Source organism: Neomonachus schauinslandi, chromosome 4 (genome assembly GCF_002201575.2).
Source record: "Neomonachus schauinslandi chromosome 4, ASM220157v2, whole genome shotgun sequence".
Lineage (NCBI taxonomy): Eukaryota > Metazoa > Chordata > Mammalia > Carnivora > Phocidae > Neomonachus > Neomonachus schauinslandi.
In genome coordinates this window covers 52331203-52349413 of record NC_058406.1, presented here as the reverse complement: position 1 = coordinate 52349413, position 18211 = coordinate 52331203, and the positions used below count along the sequence as shown (strand labels likewise).

The following is an 18211-nucleotide window of genomic DNA, read 5'->3' as shown; positions in this document are numbered from 1 at the left end:
ATACAATATACACACACACACACCTATCAACACATAAAACAGTGTTTCTTACCCAACTGGAAGGTGCACCGCAAAGGTAAGGTACTGCGGAACTATTTTTAGCAAGGACATAGCTGACCAAGCCACTGAGCACTCAGCCACCCCATCCACCAACCCCCCTTGGCCTTCCCTTGGCTTGCATCCACTCTGTTTCCACCCACCATTTGCAGTTGCCTCTCTACAGACATATGGACCAAGATGATGAGTCATCTGTCATCCAGAATTCTTTTCTTGACCTTTTCACATTCAATCACCTTTAGCACACTCAACAGGCACGTCCTCCGCAGAGCGTGTGGCCTGTAACATAAGGAGTTGAAGGCTGAACACAGAACGAGGCATTCCTAACACTCCTCACTTTGCCAAGTGGATTTATTCCAGAGCTTTAAAGGAAAATCACAACTGAAAAAGTGACCAGATGGGTCTTCAAGGAGAAAGATACAAACGACATCAGCAAGGATACTGACGCACTTCACTAAAAACAGGCCTGTGATGTAAAAGAACTTCACTTATTTGTCCTGAGAAGGAAAGTTATGGAAAAAGCAAAGCACAGGAAGCATTCCATAACCGCAACTGACTTCCAACTTCACATGGCTAAATATTTTTTAAAACTATTTCTGAACTTAACACTTCATGTAGCCGCCCCCCCCAAAAAAACACAGAACAAGTAATAACAACAAAATATCCTATCTATACAGCTCTTATTATATGGCAAGCATTCTTCTAAGGACATTCCGTTATAGTCACTTACTTCATCCTTACAGACCCTTTTCTAACCATGGTTAGTAATGAGGAATGAAATGCCCACAGAGGTAAGGTAATCTGCCCAAGCTCACAAATCGGCAGTAAATGGCAGAGCTGGGATTCAAGCGGGTAATCTGGCACCCAGCTGGGCTTTGTGGTTCTTACACTAACCGCCTTTCCAAAGGAGTTTAACCTAGACGATCCTTTTTTAAAACAGATTTTTAAGTTTACTAAAACTACACAAAGTTTGCTTTACAAGGTGACAAGCTTTACAATGAAAGGATTTAAAACAGTCAAGTGGCGGCAACGTCAAAGCTTATCCATCATGGCATATACCTACACGAGTATTACAGGACTACCCTGCGTGAGTCAATGTGTGGCACCTAGAGAAATTAACATGGCCTAGAGAGAAGTGCAGGGAAGGTGATGACAGCCTAGACACAAAAAGCTCAAAGCTCGGAAGGCAATAAAAGAAAACACCAGGGCTATAGCAGCTAACCTCAATCATGACAGCTCCTGTCAGTTCTCGCCCTTTGATCCATTCTCTCCTTTCCATCCCACTGCCACGGCTCAAATTCAGGCTTTGAATCTCCCTTGGTCCAAATATTCCAACAGTCTCTTATTTGGCTTCTAGCCTCCAGCTCCTCTCTCCCCCACCGCCTACTCCCTCCTCTGCTGCTAACAGAATAGCCTTTCATCAACTCTCAACAACTTTTCAGTGGTCCCTTTAACCAACAGTTTCCAGTTCTACCATCTTTGTACTGAATCAAACACCATTCACTCCAGGACTTCCCCTGCCAGCCTCTGCTTATATGCCCAGGAAAATACTAATAAGCTATGTCATCCTTCTCTTCCCCAGCCCACCTGCCCCTCGGCGGAGAGTATCTGCCTTCCAACCCCCATTCATCAACCTGTGGAACCTCTTCTACTTATTCTCCTTTTCCATAAATCCCTCCCCCACCACTAAAATATAATTTTCTTCTCTGTGTCTGCAGGGTACCACATATATATGCTTCTATTATGCCATCAGTAACTAATATTTTACACACCTGATATAAGCCCCTTAAGGAACAGGGACAGTGTTCTAGCATTTTATCAACAATTTCTGACACGTAACAAGAGCTTCATTCATTACTGCCTAATGACAAAGAACATGCCCTCCATAAGCCGTAATAGCGTTTCTCTTCCGGTTCCTCTAGTCCCATGAGAAAAAAGTTCCAAATTTCTAAATCCAAATTCTAGAAAGATATGATCCAATTTATATTCAACTATTCAGAATACCTACAAAGTGAGGAATATATGTTAAACAATAGTTCACAAAGAATGCTCCACAGAACAAATCCTGCAGGGTCTCAGTGGGTGTTGGGAATAAGGTGGGGGACTCCAAGATCAAACGAATGCAGAAGACGCCTCATGATGTCTCCTTCTGTGAAGAGTTAAATTGCATCGTGACCGGGCGCCTGGGTGGCTCAGTCGTTAAGCGCCTGCCTTCGGCTCAGGTCATGATCCCAGGGTCCTGGGATCGAGCCCCGCATCCGGCTCCCTGCTCCGCAGGAAAGCCTGCTTCTCCCTCTCCCACTCCCCCTGCTTGTGTTCCCTCTCTTGCTGTGTCTCTCTCTGTCAAATAAATAAAATCTTTAAAAAAAAAAAATTGCATTGTGAAGAGCTAAACTGCTTTCTCATATTAAAATTAAGAAAACTTGTTTAACTTTAACACTACCTTTGCGCAGTTACCTAAAGCCTCTGTTTTCTCATCTATGAAATGGGGATAACGGTGTATACTTCATATGGTTATTGTAGGGATTGAATGAAATAATAAATATCAGGTGTTCAGAACAATGCTTGCACACGGTAAGTACTCAATAAATGCTAGCCATTTTTAATATTTAACTTGACACAAGTTCTGTTTCCTTGTCTAGCAATTACTAACACTACACACTACATACTTTGAGAAACACTGATATAGAATAAAGACCCCACCATATTAGTCATTTTGGACATTCATGGCTCCAGACTTTAACAGAAATAGAGGCAATCCAATAGTTTAAAGGTAGGACAATGCCCCGGGCTTCTCTGTGGCTGGCAAACATCAAGGTTTCACCTGTCCCAACTTGCTGAAACTTCAGTTTCACCAAATTAAGATAGGATTGAGTGCCTTGTGTGGACTAAACACAGCTGCTCTGCAATGCAAAGAGGTTTCTGACAGACAAATCTCATTGTCTGCCACTTTGTGATCCTAGAAAGTAGCATGTTCATCAAGTTTCTATTCTCATTATATCAAGGAATCTTGCTATTTAAGAATAAGACAAATAATCCACCCAGTCCATTTTTTTTCCCCTTTAATAATGGACACACTTAAAGTAGATTATTAATTTCAGCTTCGTGGAGAATAAAAATTGTGCAATATGTTATGTGTGAGCATCTGCATGCATTTCCTAGGTCAAATATCACAGCTGTCATCAAGGGGCCCACACGCCTAAAAAGTTTAGGAACCACTGAGTCTTTAAATCAGGCCCAGGTATTACTTAAATACATATTAAAAAAATCAAACAGTATCAAAGGGTATAGCAGGTTTTTTAAATATCCTTTCAAAGAGAGGTTATGCATGTATTTCTATGTGTATATAGTAATACCATACCATCCTTCCATGTTTACATAAATAAGAGTATATGACATATACTCTCCTGCAGCTAGCTTTCCTCACGTGACAGTGTATCTTAGAGATCTATCCATGCCAACACAGAGGTACACATTATTTGGTTAACAGACATACCAATGTTTAAGGCATCCCTATGACAGATACTTAGGTTGTTATTAGTGTCTTGCTATTTACAAATAATGCTGAAAATAGACAACCTTGACGATACATCTTTAGGAAGAAGGACGGCAGGAACTGCTGAGTCAAGAAGTATAAAGATTGCTCAACTACCCTCCAAAGGTTGCCCGTTTTATACTCTCAACAGTATTTATTTCCTACACACTCAATAAAAGACTTTCAAATTTTCTATCTTTGTAACCTGACAAGTGAAAAATGGTAACTTGTGGTTTTCACTTGTGTGGCCCATTATGAATGAAGGAACCTCGGATTTAAGATGAGTTATACTTATGACAACTCAGTCATGGAAACAATCAGCACCATCGGAACTGGCACAATAACGGGAATTCAGTATGGTTTGCTTCAAGTCAATGGCTCCAGGAATGGCAGTCTGGAGACAGGGAAATGAAATGGCGTCACCACGGTGGGTTTCTATCATGTTGCCAAATTGGAATATGCTTAAGTAAATGACTGAAAGTTGAGAAGAAAAAGTATTCCGCAATGTGTAAGAAGTTAAGGGAGTGGGCATAACCAGCTATTCACAGAAGTCCAGCTTACCGGCAGGTTCAACTCACCATCTAGCAGCCAGGGCTCGCCGCGCCTGTTCTCCAGCTCCGACATCATGAGGCGTGTGATCACATGATCCGGAACCAAAAGACCTTTCTCTATGTACTGCTTTGCCATATCACCGACTTCTAGTAAAACAAAACAAAACAAAAAAAACAGGAAAAAGAAACACTCAAAAAAGCTTACGAACTCCTGATGGTTTTGCCTCCTTTCCCATTCCTCCCTGTGGGAATGCAGGGAAAGTTATAGGTAGATGTTTTTGGGGTAATTTTTAAAATACTGGTTTCAAAAATAGTGGCCCTGGGGCACCTGGGTGGCTCAGTCATTAAGCGTCTGCCTTCGGCTCAGGTCATGATCCCAGGGTCCTGGGATCGAGCCCCACATTGGGCTCCCTGCTCGGCGGGAAGCCTGCTTCTCCCTCTCCCCCTCCCCCTGCTTGTGTTCCCTCTCTCACTGTGTCTCTTTCTGTCAAATAAATAAATAAAATCTTAAAAAAAAAAATAGTGGCCCTGTCTCCCAAAGAATTATAAAAACAGCTTTTGAAGATATACACAGACAGAAATAAAAATGAAAGGGTATAAATGGGGCAGAGAAGGGGTGCCTGGGTGGCCCAGTCGTTAAGCGTCTGCCTTCGGCTCAGGTCATGATCCCAGGGTCCTGGGATCGAGCCCCGCATCCGGCTCCCTGCTCGGCGGGAAGCCTGCTTCTCCCTCTCCCACTCCCCCTGCTTGTGTTCCCTCTCTCGCTGTGTCTCTCTCTGTCAAATAAATAAATAAAATATTTTTTAAAAAATAAATAAATAAATGAGGCAGAGAAGATAAAAGCAAGAAACAAAGCTGGAGTCCAGAAGGAGGGTGGTGCACAAAAGGCGGGGAGACAAATCCTGGTAGTTTCCAGGAGAGCCACAAAGTGGACACTGAGTCTCCCAACAGTTTCTGACAACAAGGAAATGTGATCAATGACATGGTTCATGGTTTACAGAAGACTAAAGGAAGCTGGGAACACAACCATTCCTTAGAGACCAAAGGAAAACATTTCCACTGGTCTTCTAGAAAGAATGCTGGATAATACAAACAGGTTTACTTCTTTTCATGAACCTCAATATAAATAAATGGCACCTTGCTGACACGGTTGTAAAAGCAACTCATTGTTATTAGTGGAATGCCAAGTTCATAAAAGGATAAGAATTTTAAAAACTGAGAGAAAAAAATGCTTCTATCTTTTAAAATAACCACTTCTTGTCTGTGGAACTCGTGAGTTGGTTCAGCAGAACAAGTTATCAGTTTAAATTTGTTAAATTTCGAGGAACTGATTTTTTTTTTTTTTCAAACCAAGATGAAGTCCTCTACTCTCCAGAGAACTGGAGAGGAGAATGAACCACTAAGAACCACATTCTTGAGAGGCCAATTACATTCTTATAAAAACATAAACCAGAATTATGTTACTGGAAAAAAGCTCAAAAATCACTTCATCCCCACCTTCACCATGAATTTAAGGTAGAACCTTTCCTTCCCCAGGCTGAGTCTACACTCCTCACTCCAACTTCAACACTGAAATATGCCCTGTGAAGCGCTCCATATCATTTGATGACTACTACTGGACAAGAAGCTCAAAGTTAGATCCAATGATGCTGATTCAGTGATCTGCTGAAGGAAACAGCAAAAGGCAACCACACTGGCGAATGTGGCTAAAGAGGCATGTGAACAAAATACATCCACTCAACAAGTATTTATTGACTCTATACTGGGTAATAGGTAATAACCTGCAAAGGGAGCAGTGAATAAAAGCTGCAGCTTACTGATAATGTAAGCAGTGTTACTTTCAGGAAGAGGAACAGTAACAACCACTAACAAAGTAACATACTATGTTAGCATCCTAGGTAAGGTAGTATACCAGGCACTGTACTTTAAACACTTTTACTTAAAGTGTTAGTGCACTGAATCCTCGTAAGATCCTCACCTTCAGATAGGAAGTAATACCCGTATTTTTTATGACAGCTTTATTGAGATACAATTCACACACCATATTACCATCTTAAAGTGTACAACTCAGTGATTTGTAATACATTCTCAATGTGCAAGCATCACCACTACCTAATTTCAGAACATTTTTATCAGCCCAGAAAGAAACCCTGTACCCATGAGCAGTCGCTCCCCATCCCCCTACCTAGCCCCTGCAGCTACTAATCTACTTTCTACCTTCACAGATTTGCCTATTCTGCACATTTCATATAAATGGAATCATAATATGTGGTATTTTGTGTCTGGTTTCTTTCACTTAGCATAATGTTCTCAATGAGTACTTCATTCATTTCCATGATTGAATATTATCATTCCATTGTATGGATATACCATATTTTGTTTATACACATCAGTTAATGGGCATCTGCATTATTCCAGCTTTTTGGCTAATATGACTAATGAATGCAACAAGAATGTTCACGTGCAGGTTTGTGTGCGAACATATGTTTTCAGTTTTCTTGGTTATACCTATATGGTATGTATGTTTTATATCTGAAAAATCACTGTCAGTACACTTGGAGCAACTGGCAGGTTTGGTGCTGTCCTACTCTGCAATGGGCAGGCCAGCCCCAGAGCCCTGCTCTTAGTCCCATCTGCCAAACTTTAAGATAGCTTTAAACAAAAAATATGCATCTTCCAAGATGAGAGACCAAGATGTGGACTGGGTCCAAACATCCCATGAGGAGACAGTGAAAGAGTAGGAAATGTCTTAATCAGAAAAGACTCAGAAGGACATAATAACAATTTGCCCAAAATGTTCCCATCATCCTCTAGTCTCTTATCCTACTGTGTACCATTTTCTAGAACTCCGGATTGTATATATTATTAGATTATAGATTATAGGTTATTATTATTATAGATTGATGTATTTTTAAATTCACTTTCTATCTCCCCCAACCAGAATATTAGCTCATTCAGAAAAAATGAAATACTTTGTTCAATGCCATATCCTCAGTACTTAGTATATAGTTTGGCATGTATGAGATACTTCATAACAATTTGTTGCATGAATGAATGAATGAATGAATGAACAAATAAACGAACACTTTGAAGATGATGGATACCGCCCCCAACACACACACATACAAAGCAATCTTATCTTTCTGTATATCTATTATGGAACCATGATCCCAAGATCAAATATGGCTCTACCTTGCCAGGTATCAATTTTTTCAAGGGAGATAGGAGACAAAGTATGATTCAGTACTACCTGAGGTGGCCATGTCAGGTTTCACAGTTCAGTCTTATTTCATCAGTATTTTAAACCATGTACAGCAATGAACCAGGTCGAGTAGGTGAAATGAGAGAACGAAATACCATGAGCCAATGATGCAGAAGCAAGGGGCTGCTTGTCGTACCTGGAGGAACTTCAGCATACCATGAGAGACAGAGAGAGAGCTAGACAGGTAGGATAAGGAGTATGGACCTTGAAAGATTTTTTTTTTAATACATAGCTTTGGAAATGCCATTCCCACAGCCAAAATACCAGCTACTTCATTTACAGGGCCCAGTGCAAAATGAAAATATGGAGCCTCACTGTTAAAGCATTTAAAATCTCTAAGTGGCAACAGCAGAGCATTAAACTAAGTGCGAGTCCTTATGTCAGTACACAGGTCACATGCCCACAACGGTGTGACATTTGGATTGGGCTGGCATGGTGAAAGCAAAGCCTGTGACAACAATCCAAGAAGGAGACAAGGGACCACACTAAAGCAGAAGTGATGTTCAAAGGAATTCTGGCTCTTGAGAGACTACCTTAGAGATAGGGAAACTGAAAGGACCCCAGGAGGACTGCTTTTTTGCTACCTCTATTCTTCCTAGGACCTCCAGAGACCCCTGCCTTACACATGCCTTAAGATATGTCCTCCTTGTAAAGGTCGAGGAGTTAATTACTTCGTTGAAGTCATCCAGCACAACAGGTGACTGGGCAGGACTGTCATGAAGGCTTTCCAAGATCATTGATTCCAGACCCCTTGACACCAAGACTCCTGGCTCCAGGGCAAAAGCGACTTATAGAGGACACCTAAGCACTCATCCTTGTTTTATCCAGTTCCCGGATGCCTGAGAGGACATGTACACAAGACCACCATCCTCAATAAAAACCCCAGACCCCAAGTAAAGATGAGACTCATTCTCCTCTTCCTTTCTGAGTCTCCCAGACACTCTGTATCTGCACTCTCTATGTCCTCAATAAACTCTGCTCTCACTTCCTACCAGCTCCCCTCTGATTTCTATCCTGCACAAAGCCAAAGACCCTCTTGGCTGCTCCTGCAGGACCCCCTTTGGGTCCTGAGACCCAACCTACCCACATTACCTTGAGTTAACCCAACATAGACAAGTTTAAAGTAACTCTGTGGAAGACTTCCAGAATCATCTTAATCCAATCTACTAAGTAAGAGAAAGATCTAAGTGCATACTTTTCCAACTGTTTTTGGATCTTCTCTGGAGCAGGACAGAAAACATTTCATCTAATCTGATACAAAATCAAATTTCTACCCCACCCCTCAATCCCCATCTGAATGAAAACCTGGGAAGGTCAAAAGCCAGAGCAAAACAGACTTAGCAGCGTATCTGCATCTGAATGAAGACCTCACTACAACAGCAAACTGAGATAAAACACTGGTCAGAAGGCAGAGGCCCATTCCAAAAACCAGGACCTTCCTCTGCCCTGGTCAGTTTGCTTGGAAGAGAAAGTAGCATCATTAAATGCTAATGCTAGCTAACACACATACCCGGCTCCAATTTCTCAAGTAGTGTTCCAAAGAAAGGCTGTGGATACACACAGTCTTACAGAGCTTTTGAATCCTTAGTGTGTATAAACACGTGCATGTGCACATGCACACACACACAAGTCATAAACCACCAGGAATTTTTCAAGAATAAAAAATATATCTAGAGTGCCAAAAATAGGCCAAAAGCTCTGCATTTTTTAAGCTTCATAACAACCAAAAAGAAAATCCATCATGGGGGCACCTGGGTGGCTCAGTTGGTTAAGCATCTGCCTTCGGCTCAGGTCATGATCCCAGGGTCCTGGGTTCGAGACCCACATCGATCGGGCTCCCTGCTCGGTGGGAAGCCTGCTTCTCCCTCTCCCACTCCCCCTGCTTGTGTTCCCTCTCTCGCTGTCTTTCTCTCTGTCAAATAAATAAAATCTTAAAAAAGAAAAGAAAATCCATCATGTGTTTGTAAGACTGAACAGAACACGAATAATTAAGGCCACACTTGGAAAAACTTTCCTCAGAAAGGAAAAGACGAAGCGTCAGATTACAAAATGATACATATTACAAAATTATGTGTGTATATGTATAGATATATATTATCATCATCTGTGTTAAATATATTAGAAAAAAAGCAATATTCCACCTATTTTACAACAATATAAATTTTGTGCATCTTAACCTATTTCATTCAATTACTACCAAAAATTAAAGCAAGATAATCTTGGTAACCGAGAAATACATATTTTAAATTTCTTTGTTTTTTAGGTTTTATTTATTTATTTGAGAAAGAGAGCAGGGGGGGAGGGGGCAGAGGCAGAGGGACAAGCAGACTCTGTGCGGAGTGGGAAGCCTGATATGGGGCTCACTCCCTGAGATCATGACCTGAGCTGAAGGCAGATGCTTAACCGACTAAGCCACCCAGGCACCCCTATATTTTCAATTTCTAACTAGATCAGATAATATACAAATTGTTAGAATTTAAGGCTAACTAGTAAGTTGTGTATTTAATACCAAGCTTAAAAATTTATGATAATACAGAACTTAAAACTACCTGTTAAGTCAGTCATCTCTAAATTTTATGCTTCCAGGATACAGAAAAGTTATTTTTATTGGCTTCATTTCTTTCACATTAAAGTTTACCACTTTCATATTAACTGACTGACACAGATTATTGCTTTTTGTTTGTTTGTTTTTAAAGATTTTATTGTATTCAGGGCAGTAAATATGACAAAACATTGTCAGCCGCTCAATGGGGAGGATGTTAGACTCATATTATGAATTAAGATTGGTTAAAAAGAAAGTTATCTTTTTTCTAAATAACTAGGAGAGCCAGTTTGGCAAATGACATTTCTCTAGAAAAATCCACAAGAACACACACACATGCACACACAACAGATATTTAGGTAGTACAAAATCCATTCATTAGCCCCTTAAATACTCAGGACAGCTTAAACATTCCAGAAACTGAATGACCTCCAAACAACATAGGAAAAACAGATTACTGTCATGAAAGAGGAGGAAAAATGGTCCACTGCTCACTGAGGGGGTTAATTTGAGAACATGAGGTCTGGTTGGTTTTGTAGTTCACATACTCTCTGAATCCATTATGTATTCATTCAGCTGATACTCATTATCTACTACACGGCAGGCCCTTTACCAACCTGATAGGAGCTTAGAGCTTAGAGCCTAAACACTGGGATTGGGTGCGAACCCACTGAAAACTTTCAACAGCCGAAGTTTATAGAATATCACTCTGTCGGGCAGAAAAAATTAAACAGGGGCACCTGAGTGGCTCAGTCAGTTGGGCATCTGCCTTCACCTTGGGTCGTGATCCCAGGGTCCTGGGATCAAGCCCTGTGTTGGGCTCCCTGCTCAGTGGGGAGCCTGCTTCTCCCTTTCTCTCTGCTGCTCCCCCTGCTTGTTCTCTCTTGCTCTCTGTCAAATAAATAAAATCTCAAAAAAAAAAAAAGAAAAATTAAACAACAGTTATCACAATTAAGTTATACAACCTCTTACGCTGCCAGTAAAGTTCCACATTAATATATTATGAAACAGAAATAGGTGTTTGGTCACAAACTAAATGAATTTGGTAAAACGCTGAATCTGCCAGCTAATTCACCACTGACCACTGAAAAGTCATCCCTGAAAATACTAGTCCAGAATTGCAGAAAGTCAACCAGATGCCCTTAGTTCTGGACACTGGAGACAAAAAGATTTGTTTTAACAAAGGCAAGGATTAGGGGGCGCCTGGGTGGCTCAGTCGTTAAGCGTCTGCCTTCGGCTCAGGTCATGATCCCAGGGTCCTGGGATCGAGCCCCACATCGGGCTCCTTGCTCAGTGGGGAGTCTGCTTCTTCCTCTCCCTCTGCCTGCCACTCTGCCTACCTGTGTTCTCTCTCTCTCTGTCAAATAAATAAATAAAATCTTTAAAAAAAAAAAAAAGGCAAGGATTAAAATTTCAAGATAATCAACTTTAGTCCAATAAAATCCACCACTGGAATGAAGCCTTATGGGACCAAACCTCAACTGCTATTACTACTTTAAGCAAAAGCAAAGGAGGTCTTTTATTTCATTTGAAAACGTCTTTTCTCTCTTTAGCATGTACTTTTCTCAATAACCAACCCAGAAAGTGCCAGCATAAGGACAACTGTGTCATCACATGTTTGGTGGCAAGGACACCCAATCAGCTGTGCAATAAGCCTGCCAGCATCCTGTAAGGGAGCCCCCATTTTACCATTTTAATTAAGTTGAACAGACTGAGAAACAAACCAGTCTTCTTGCATCAGGATCAATGAGAGAGAGGAGGACACAGAGCAAACCACTGCCCCCCAGATTAGAGGGACAGACAGGCAAGTACAGGGGTCACATGGTCCCTGAGCAGAGACACAAATGGGAACCAGCTAGGCAGGAAAACCTGAACTGTAACAACTCCAGGGCACCCAGGCGTAGGGCCCCTGCCCCAATATTGTGAGATTTGCTTCCAGGAGCTCGACCAGGGTCCCACAGTAATAAATACTGGAGAAAAATCCCCTCCAGCTTCCACAGCGGGAGCGGAAAAGGAACCATTCTGAAATAGCCAGCGCACTCTGTTCTTAGCAATCCGTGGTCCATGTGGAGATGGAAGGCAGAGGTTTAACCAAAGGACTCCACGTTTAACCTTGGAAAATAAAAAGCCACAAAGAAAGGGCTCATAATTAGGCAACTGAAATTCTAAATGTCATTTTGCCTCTGGTATAAATCTCAAACTGATCTTATTTCCCCTTTAAGGCTAGGCTTTGATCAAAAGATAGGATTTAATCATCAGTAGCTTCCTCCTCCTACTACGTTCCCCCACATCCCACGACCTCATGCCACGGGTTTTCCACCCTACAGCCAGAGTGGACCAACGTGCACATGTGATCATGTTGCATCCCTTCCTAGCAGGCATCAGTGGGGTTCTATCTACTGCCCGTTTGGTGGCTTCTAAGTCCTTCCAAGACCTGGCCCGTGCCTACATCTGTAGCCTGGGAGCTTTTCTCCCTTCACCCACATGCTCCATCTCTACTCTCCAGCCCCAGGCCTCTCTCCCCTCTTCAACTTCTCCAAATGAGGGTAGGTTCCCCCCCCCAACCCCCCGTCGCCAAATTATATGTAATTTCCTGTCCTCCCACTCTGTGGCACTCAGCAGGTTTGTATTCATTTCTCATGCCAGTCTTCCCCACTATACAATAGGGGGGGGGATCATGTCTGTCTGGTATACCACTGTCTCTGCACACTGATTCAAAACAGACATTCATTCAACATGCACTTGAAGACTGACTGGTCCTTCCAACTCCATTCATCCCCCAGAAGGCCAGGGCTAACTCAATCACTTGTAACAGAGGTAGCTACTCCTGACAGAACAATCAGATCTAGGTACAAATACTTCAACTACTTATCTGCACTCCAGATTAAGAATTTACACTGGAATCTTTCCCAGTGAGGACTTACACGTTCAGTTCAGTTGCACAAAGAGGTATCAAAAACAACTACATGGAAGTTATCATAAGTGAAGTTCACTGTCCTTGCTATTCTAAATCAGCCATTCACTCAAAAATATTTAATGAAGCAACTATACTCTGTGCCATGCTATATAGCACATTTCCCTACCATGTCAGGGAAACAATGGAGCATCAGAAGTTATTTCTTGTATGCTTCTAATGGCTTGGCCAGGCATCAAACAGTTGACAAACTGGCCTATTTCAAAACAAAGTCAAGCTCTAGGAATGGTGTCCTATCTTTTACCGGCACAACCAGAAATAAAAATAAACAAAGTTTAATCTTATGTTTTCTTGCCTGAAGAATCTGCCCATTTTTATAGAAGTCTAAAACTCACAAAATTAAACTTGTGTATTCCTCAAAGTACTGCTGAGGGATACATGCATATATGGCAAAAAATACATGGTAAAGCAAAGCAGTTGGGAGTAATGGAGAAAGGGCATATGGGGGCGTTCTCATCCCTCAGGCTGAGTGGTAGATACACAATTGTTATCCTTTGAAACATATACACACTACATACCCTCTTTTTGTTCTGATTGCCTATAAAGTGAGGGCAAACTGGATACAGAAGACAGAGCTGGACAAATATCCACAAAGCAGCAAATTCCCAAGATGCCTGGCTAAAGCACCAGAACCATATAACTACTCAATGTACTTTTCATTGTTCAAGCTAGAAAATGCTGAGTGACAAGTCCCTGTAGGGGAGCTTGATTTCCTCAGAATGCTACCTAGAACCAGTAGAAACCACTGCCCACTTCCAGTACCATCCCCTCTCCAAAACTTTGGTCACTGAGAATGCCAACACACACACACACATCCCTAAAGGCATGGTCAGAAATAAACTGTAGTTTTGTGATTCTGCAAACCACAAGTTCTATAATCCCCCAACCCCTCATAAGAACATTTTGGCACTGAAGTCGTTACAAAATGAAGAAAATCTTCATTCTATAAACTGTTTATCATTGATACCACTTTGATGAATCTCTTTTAGTAAGAAAATGAGCTTTACAAAAAATCGTTGTTAAGAGATATCCAAGTCCTTTAAAGGCAGAAATTATGGAAGAAAGGCATTTTGGCACCTAACTCAAGTGACTCATTTCAGATGTCCGGTATCCACCCTTCAATTGGCCTTGTTCAAAGCCAGGCTTTCTTTGCCTTCACAACAGAAAGACATGGTTTTTTAATCACACTCTGACACTTGTTATTGGTAGCTATGAAAAAAACGTCTGAACCTTGCGTAATGGTCAAGAGCTTACACTTTAGAGCCAGACTGCCTAGGTTCAAATCCTGACACTGCCACTTCCAGGCTCTAAGCCTGGGTCTGTGCTCCACGCCCAGTGCATGTCACAGTCTGCACGACCAGATGTGGTTATATTTCTATCTACATTTCACTCTTCTTGTTAAGTGAGGTTGTTTACAAATCCTCCACACCAGATTATAATGCCTTTGTTGACAGAGACCATCTTATTTTAAAAATAAGTACCACTTTACTTGAGATGACAATCTATCCTATCTTTAAACTCTCCATCCTCCTGTCTCCAATGTCCTACAGATTATCAGATGAACTTTCATCTCACTACACCCTCTGCCTTACCTTATCTGTATTATACTGTATAATCCTAGTAACCATAGTCATGACTTCAAGGCATTAAGACTCAGAAAAACCTTCTCAATCACACAGTAAGAATTACAGGCAGCAATGTTTCCTTTAAATGTTATCTTAATTCTTTGGCACTGAATAACTGCATAAAATAAATTACTAAATTAAGCAAAACATTGTTATCTGATTTAACTACATAAATGGACATTTCATCCCTTTTGTCAGTGGTTCTCACACCTATTGCTTCAGTCTATTCAAGCTGGTGCAGAAAGATCCTTACCACAGGGTGCACTTGGATCCCAAGCTGACCTCTTAACAAGAAAGGATCTGTTCCTACAAGTGAATATTTGCTCCTCCTAAGCTATCTGACATTCTTAAACACCCACAATATGTGAATGAGTCAACTCTTACAGATTTCTGAGATTAAGACTCCAAGATATTCTCTAACAGAAGAGGCAGAAAGTTTGACATGAAGAAAACAACTTATTTTCACACTAACAGGTATGTACATGGAAGTCACCCCAAGTGAGAGGTTATACTAGGCAACACCGCCAAAAATCTGCTACCTCTTTTTGAGCTGAATCTTCTTCTGGGTGTCTGTGTGACAAAGATAAGCTTTACCTAAAAAGCTTCTTGATAAATCACAAGACATTAAGGACTGTAAACTATTTCTAAAGAAGGTAACGAAGACAGCTTTATACTTCATTTTACATAAAATAATACAAAACTTTGAAACTATAAAGTGAGGCTTTCATCCTATTTGTACTTTGTTCCTTTAGACCAAGACCCCCGCCCCCCGCAAGGGGATCAAGTCATTGACCACATGTCTCTCCTGAGGAGTACTGACTTTACATGGAGCGCCTGCCCTTTGCCATTTAGCCTTAGGGTACAATATCTAGTTCATCATGGGGACAATTATTATTGGTGTTTTAACCACAGCAAATTGTAGCTAACATTATCTGAATCTGTGAACTATATAATCAATCATTCCCTAAGTCAAAATAAGGGTTAATAGTAAAAAGATCTTTCTTTTAAATTTGAACTCAAATTTATGTAAAGTATAAATGTGTACCTCTTTACCACTAATTGTGCAATTAGAAATGAAAAAATCTGTAATGTGATTTTTTTTTACTGAGGTAAAATGGACATATATTAGTTTCAGGAGTACAACATAATAACTTGGTATCTCTAGATATTACAGAATGATGACCACAATAAGTCTAGTTAACCTCTGTCACCAGACACAGTTACAAACTTTTTTCCTCCTGATAAATTTTAAGATCTATTCTGTTAGCAACTTTCAAATATGCAGTACAGTATTATTAACTACAGTCACCATTTTGAACATTACACCTCCATGACTTATCTTTATTTCATAACTTTTGACTGCATTCGCCCATTTTGCACCTCCTCCCCATCCCCACTTCTGGCACCTGCCAATTTGTTCTCTGTATCTATGAGCTCAGGATCATTTTGTTGTGTTTTGCTTTTATATTCCACATATATGTGAGATCATACAGTTGATTTTTTTTATTGCTATTTACATTTTTATCATGGGACAATACCCTTTCCAACACACTGGAATGGCTCCATAATGAGTCAAAGAGCCAAGATGATTCAAGGAATTACCAGCAGGCTGAAAATCAGGCGTCTTGGCTCTTAAGAGTTCTGCTTCCAAGTCCCTGTCCACAGAACCGAACACATCAATGTACCTCACTTATCATGGCCTCAAGTATCCTCACTTGCATGAAGGCACAGGACCCTTCCAACTCTGTCATCTCCAATGTGGAATTTCAATTTCCTTTACCTGGTTTTGTGGCCACGTGTGGGGGCCAGCGGACCAGCTTCCCCAGTATGTGTCGAACCCCACCAGTATGCTTCCGATCACCAAGATTCCACTGGAGTTGAGGAGAGGGACCTCAGAGACTAAGGAGCATCTCCCTGCTTTCAGGGACAGCCACAGCATAGGTCCTCACATCCATTCTAGATGTGAGGGGTGCAGTCCTGACCAGACAACAGGCCTGCACCATCTTAGTGCTCCATCACACTTTGCCTGCAAGACCTCCTGCAAATAAGGGCCAGTGCTTTGCCTGGCCTCTCTGCTCTTTTCTCTCTAGTCAGGCGGCATATACATACATTCACTTAGTCTAATTTTGTACCCTGGGTCCAGAGAGTGTGTTGCTATAACAGCCAAGATTAAAAATAAAAATATGTATGGACAAAAGCCATGACTTTGTGTAGGGGAGGGGCTTGCATTACTGAGAGAGAAGGTGATCCAATATCTAAGTACAAGGGAAATCCAGCAGATTCTTTATCTTTAAGCTTTCTGCCCACACCAGCAGATCAATTATTATTTGACACTCCATACGGATTCAAATAAAATAGTGCAGTAACCTCATTTTAAGAATTTAAATAGATCATGAAAGAAAAAGATACTGGAGTCCTAGAAGCCAAAAAATTTTGGATGTCCTATGTAAGGAGCATTTTTTTGGCCCCGAATGGGAACACATGCATTTATAAACATACCATGAACATCTGGCCCAGTACCACATGCTGCCTTATATAAGCAGCAGAGGAGACAAAGCAGATTGGGGTGGAAGCAACAGAAGTTGGGCAAGGTAACAAATGGGAAAAGGCAAGTAATCTGAAAGGCTTGCCAAAATCATAAATGAGTTTTAGACCCGCAGCATTTCACAGTCCCCTCAAGCTCCCGTTCTGCAAGTCGGCCTCGGTCGCCAGCCTACCAGGCACCTGCAGCCCTGAGGAGCAGGAGTGTCCTTCAAATTCTCCTGTGACCTCCCCCGTGACCTTCTCACAACTCCATTACTAGGCGCATTCAGAGGACAGGGAGGAATTTCACTTTTAAAGCTACATAAAAAGGAATTCCTTCGTCTTGCAAAAGGCCCGGGGTGTGGATCGTGCTGTGCCAGGCACCTTGTCGGCTGCCTCTCTGGGCAGGATCCTGGCGGCAGATCAGCGTAAGGGAAGACGCGGTTTCCTCCAGTGCCATCTGCTCCAACAGGCTGGTGGCTAGTGCTGCCCATGAGGGCTTCTTCCCTCCTTCCCTCCCTCTCCCCCACCCTCCACCCCCCTTCTATCTCGAGCCTTCTGGCAATGCTCTGGAGAACTACAGCAAAACACTGAAGATGTGCCGTGCTCAGCAGCCTCCGAGGGCGGACAGCACACAGTCGGACAAAGAGAGAGGGGAGGGGGAGCAACTCGATGCTCACACTCTATTACGACAGGGCTCCCAGCGGGGTCGTAAGGGCCACTGAGTGGGCTGACATGCAATCATCCTTCGACACCCAGCAAGAACAGCACCGATAGCACCAGAGGGCAGCTACTATGAAGAACAGCATGCAGGTTCCTCAATAAATTAAAAGCAGAGTTACCATATAATCCAGCAATGTCGTTTCTGGGTGTTTATCCGAAGAAAATGAAAACACTAACTTAAAAAGGTATCTGCACCGCCATGTTCACTGCAGCATTATCTACGATAGCCAAAATACGGAAACAATCTAGGTGTCCAGCACTGGATGAAGGGATAAAGAACACACACCACACACACCACACACACACACACACACACACACACCACACACCACACCACACACACACATACCACACACACACACACACACACACCACACACACACACACACACACACACACACACACACACACACACACAC

The 18211-nt window shown here is 41.8% G+C and overlaps 1 protein-coding gene across 2 annotated transcripts in view; it reads right to left on the bottom strand.

Annotated features, from left to right (window-relative positions):
- AK4 (adenylate kinase 4) overlaps nucleotides 1-18211 on the bottom strand; it is a 66239-nt gene that overhangs the window by 25000 nt on the left and 23028 nt on the right. For both annotated transcript variants that reach the window (XM_021679964.2, XM_021679965.2), the window contains one exon: nucleotides 4171-4290. In XM_021679964.2, the coding sequence (XP_021535639.1) occupies nucleotides 4171-4290 (120 nt within the window). The remainder of the gene's footprint in view (nucleotides 1-4170; nucleotides 4291-18211) is intronic.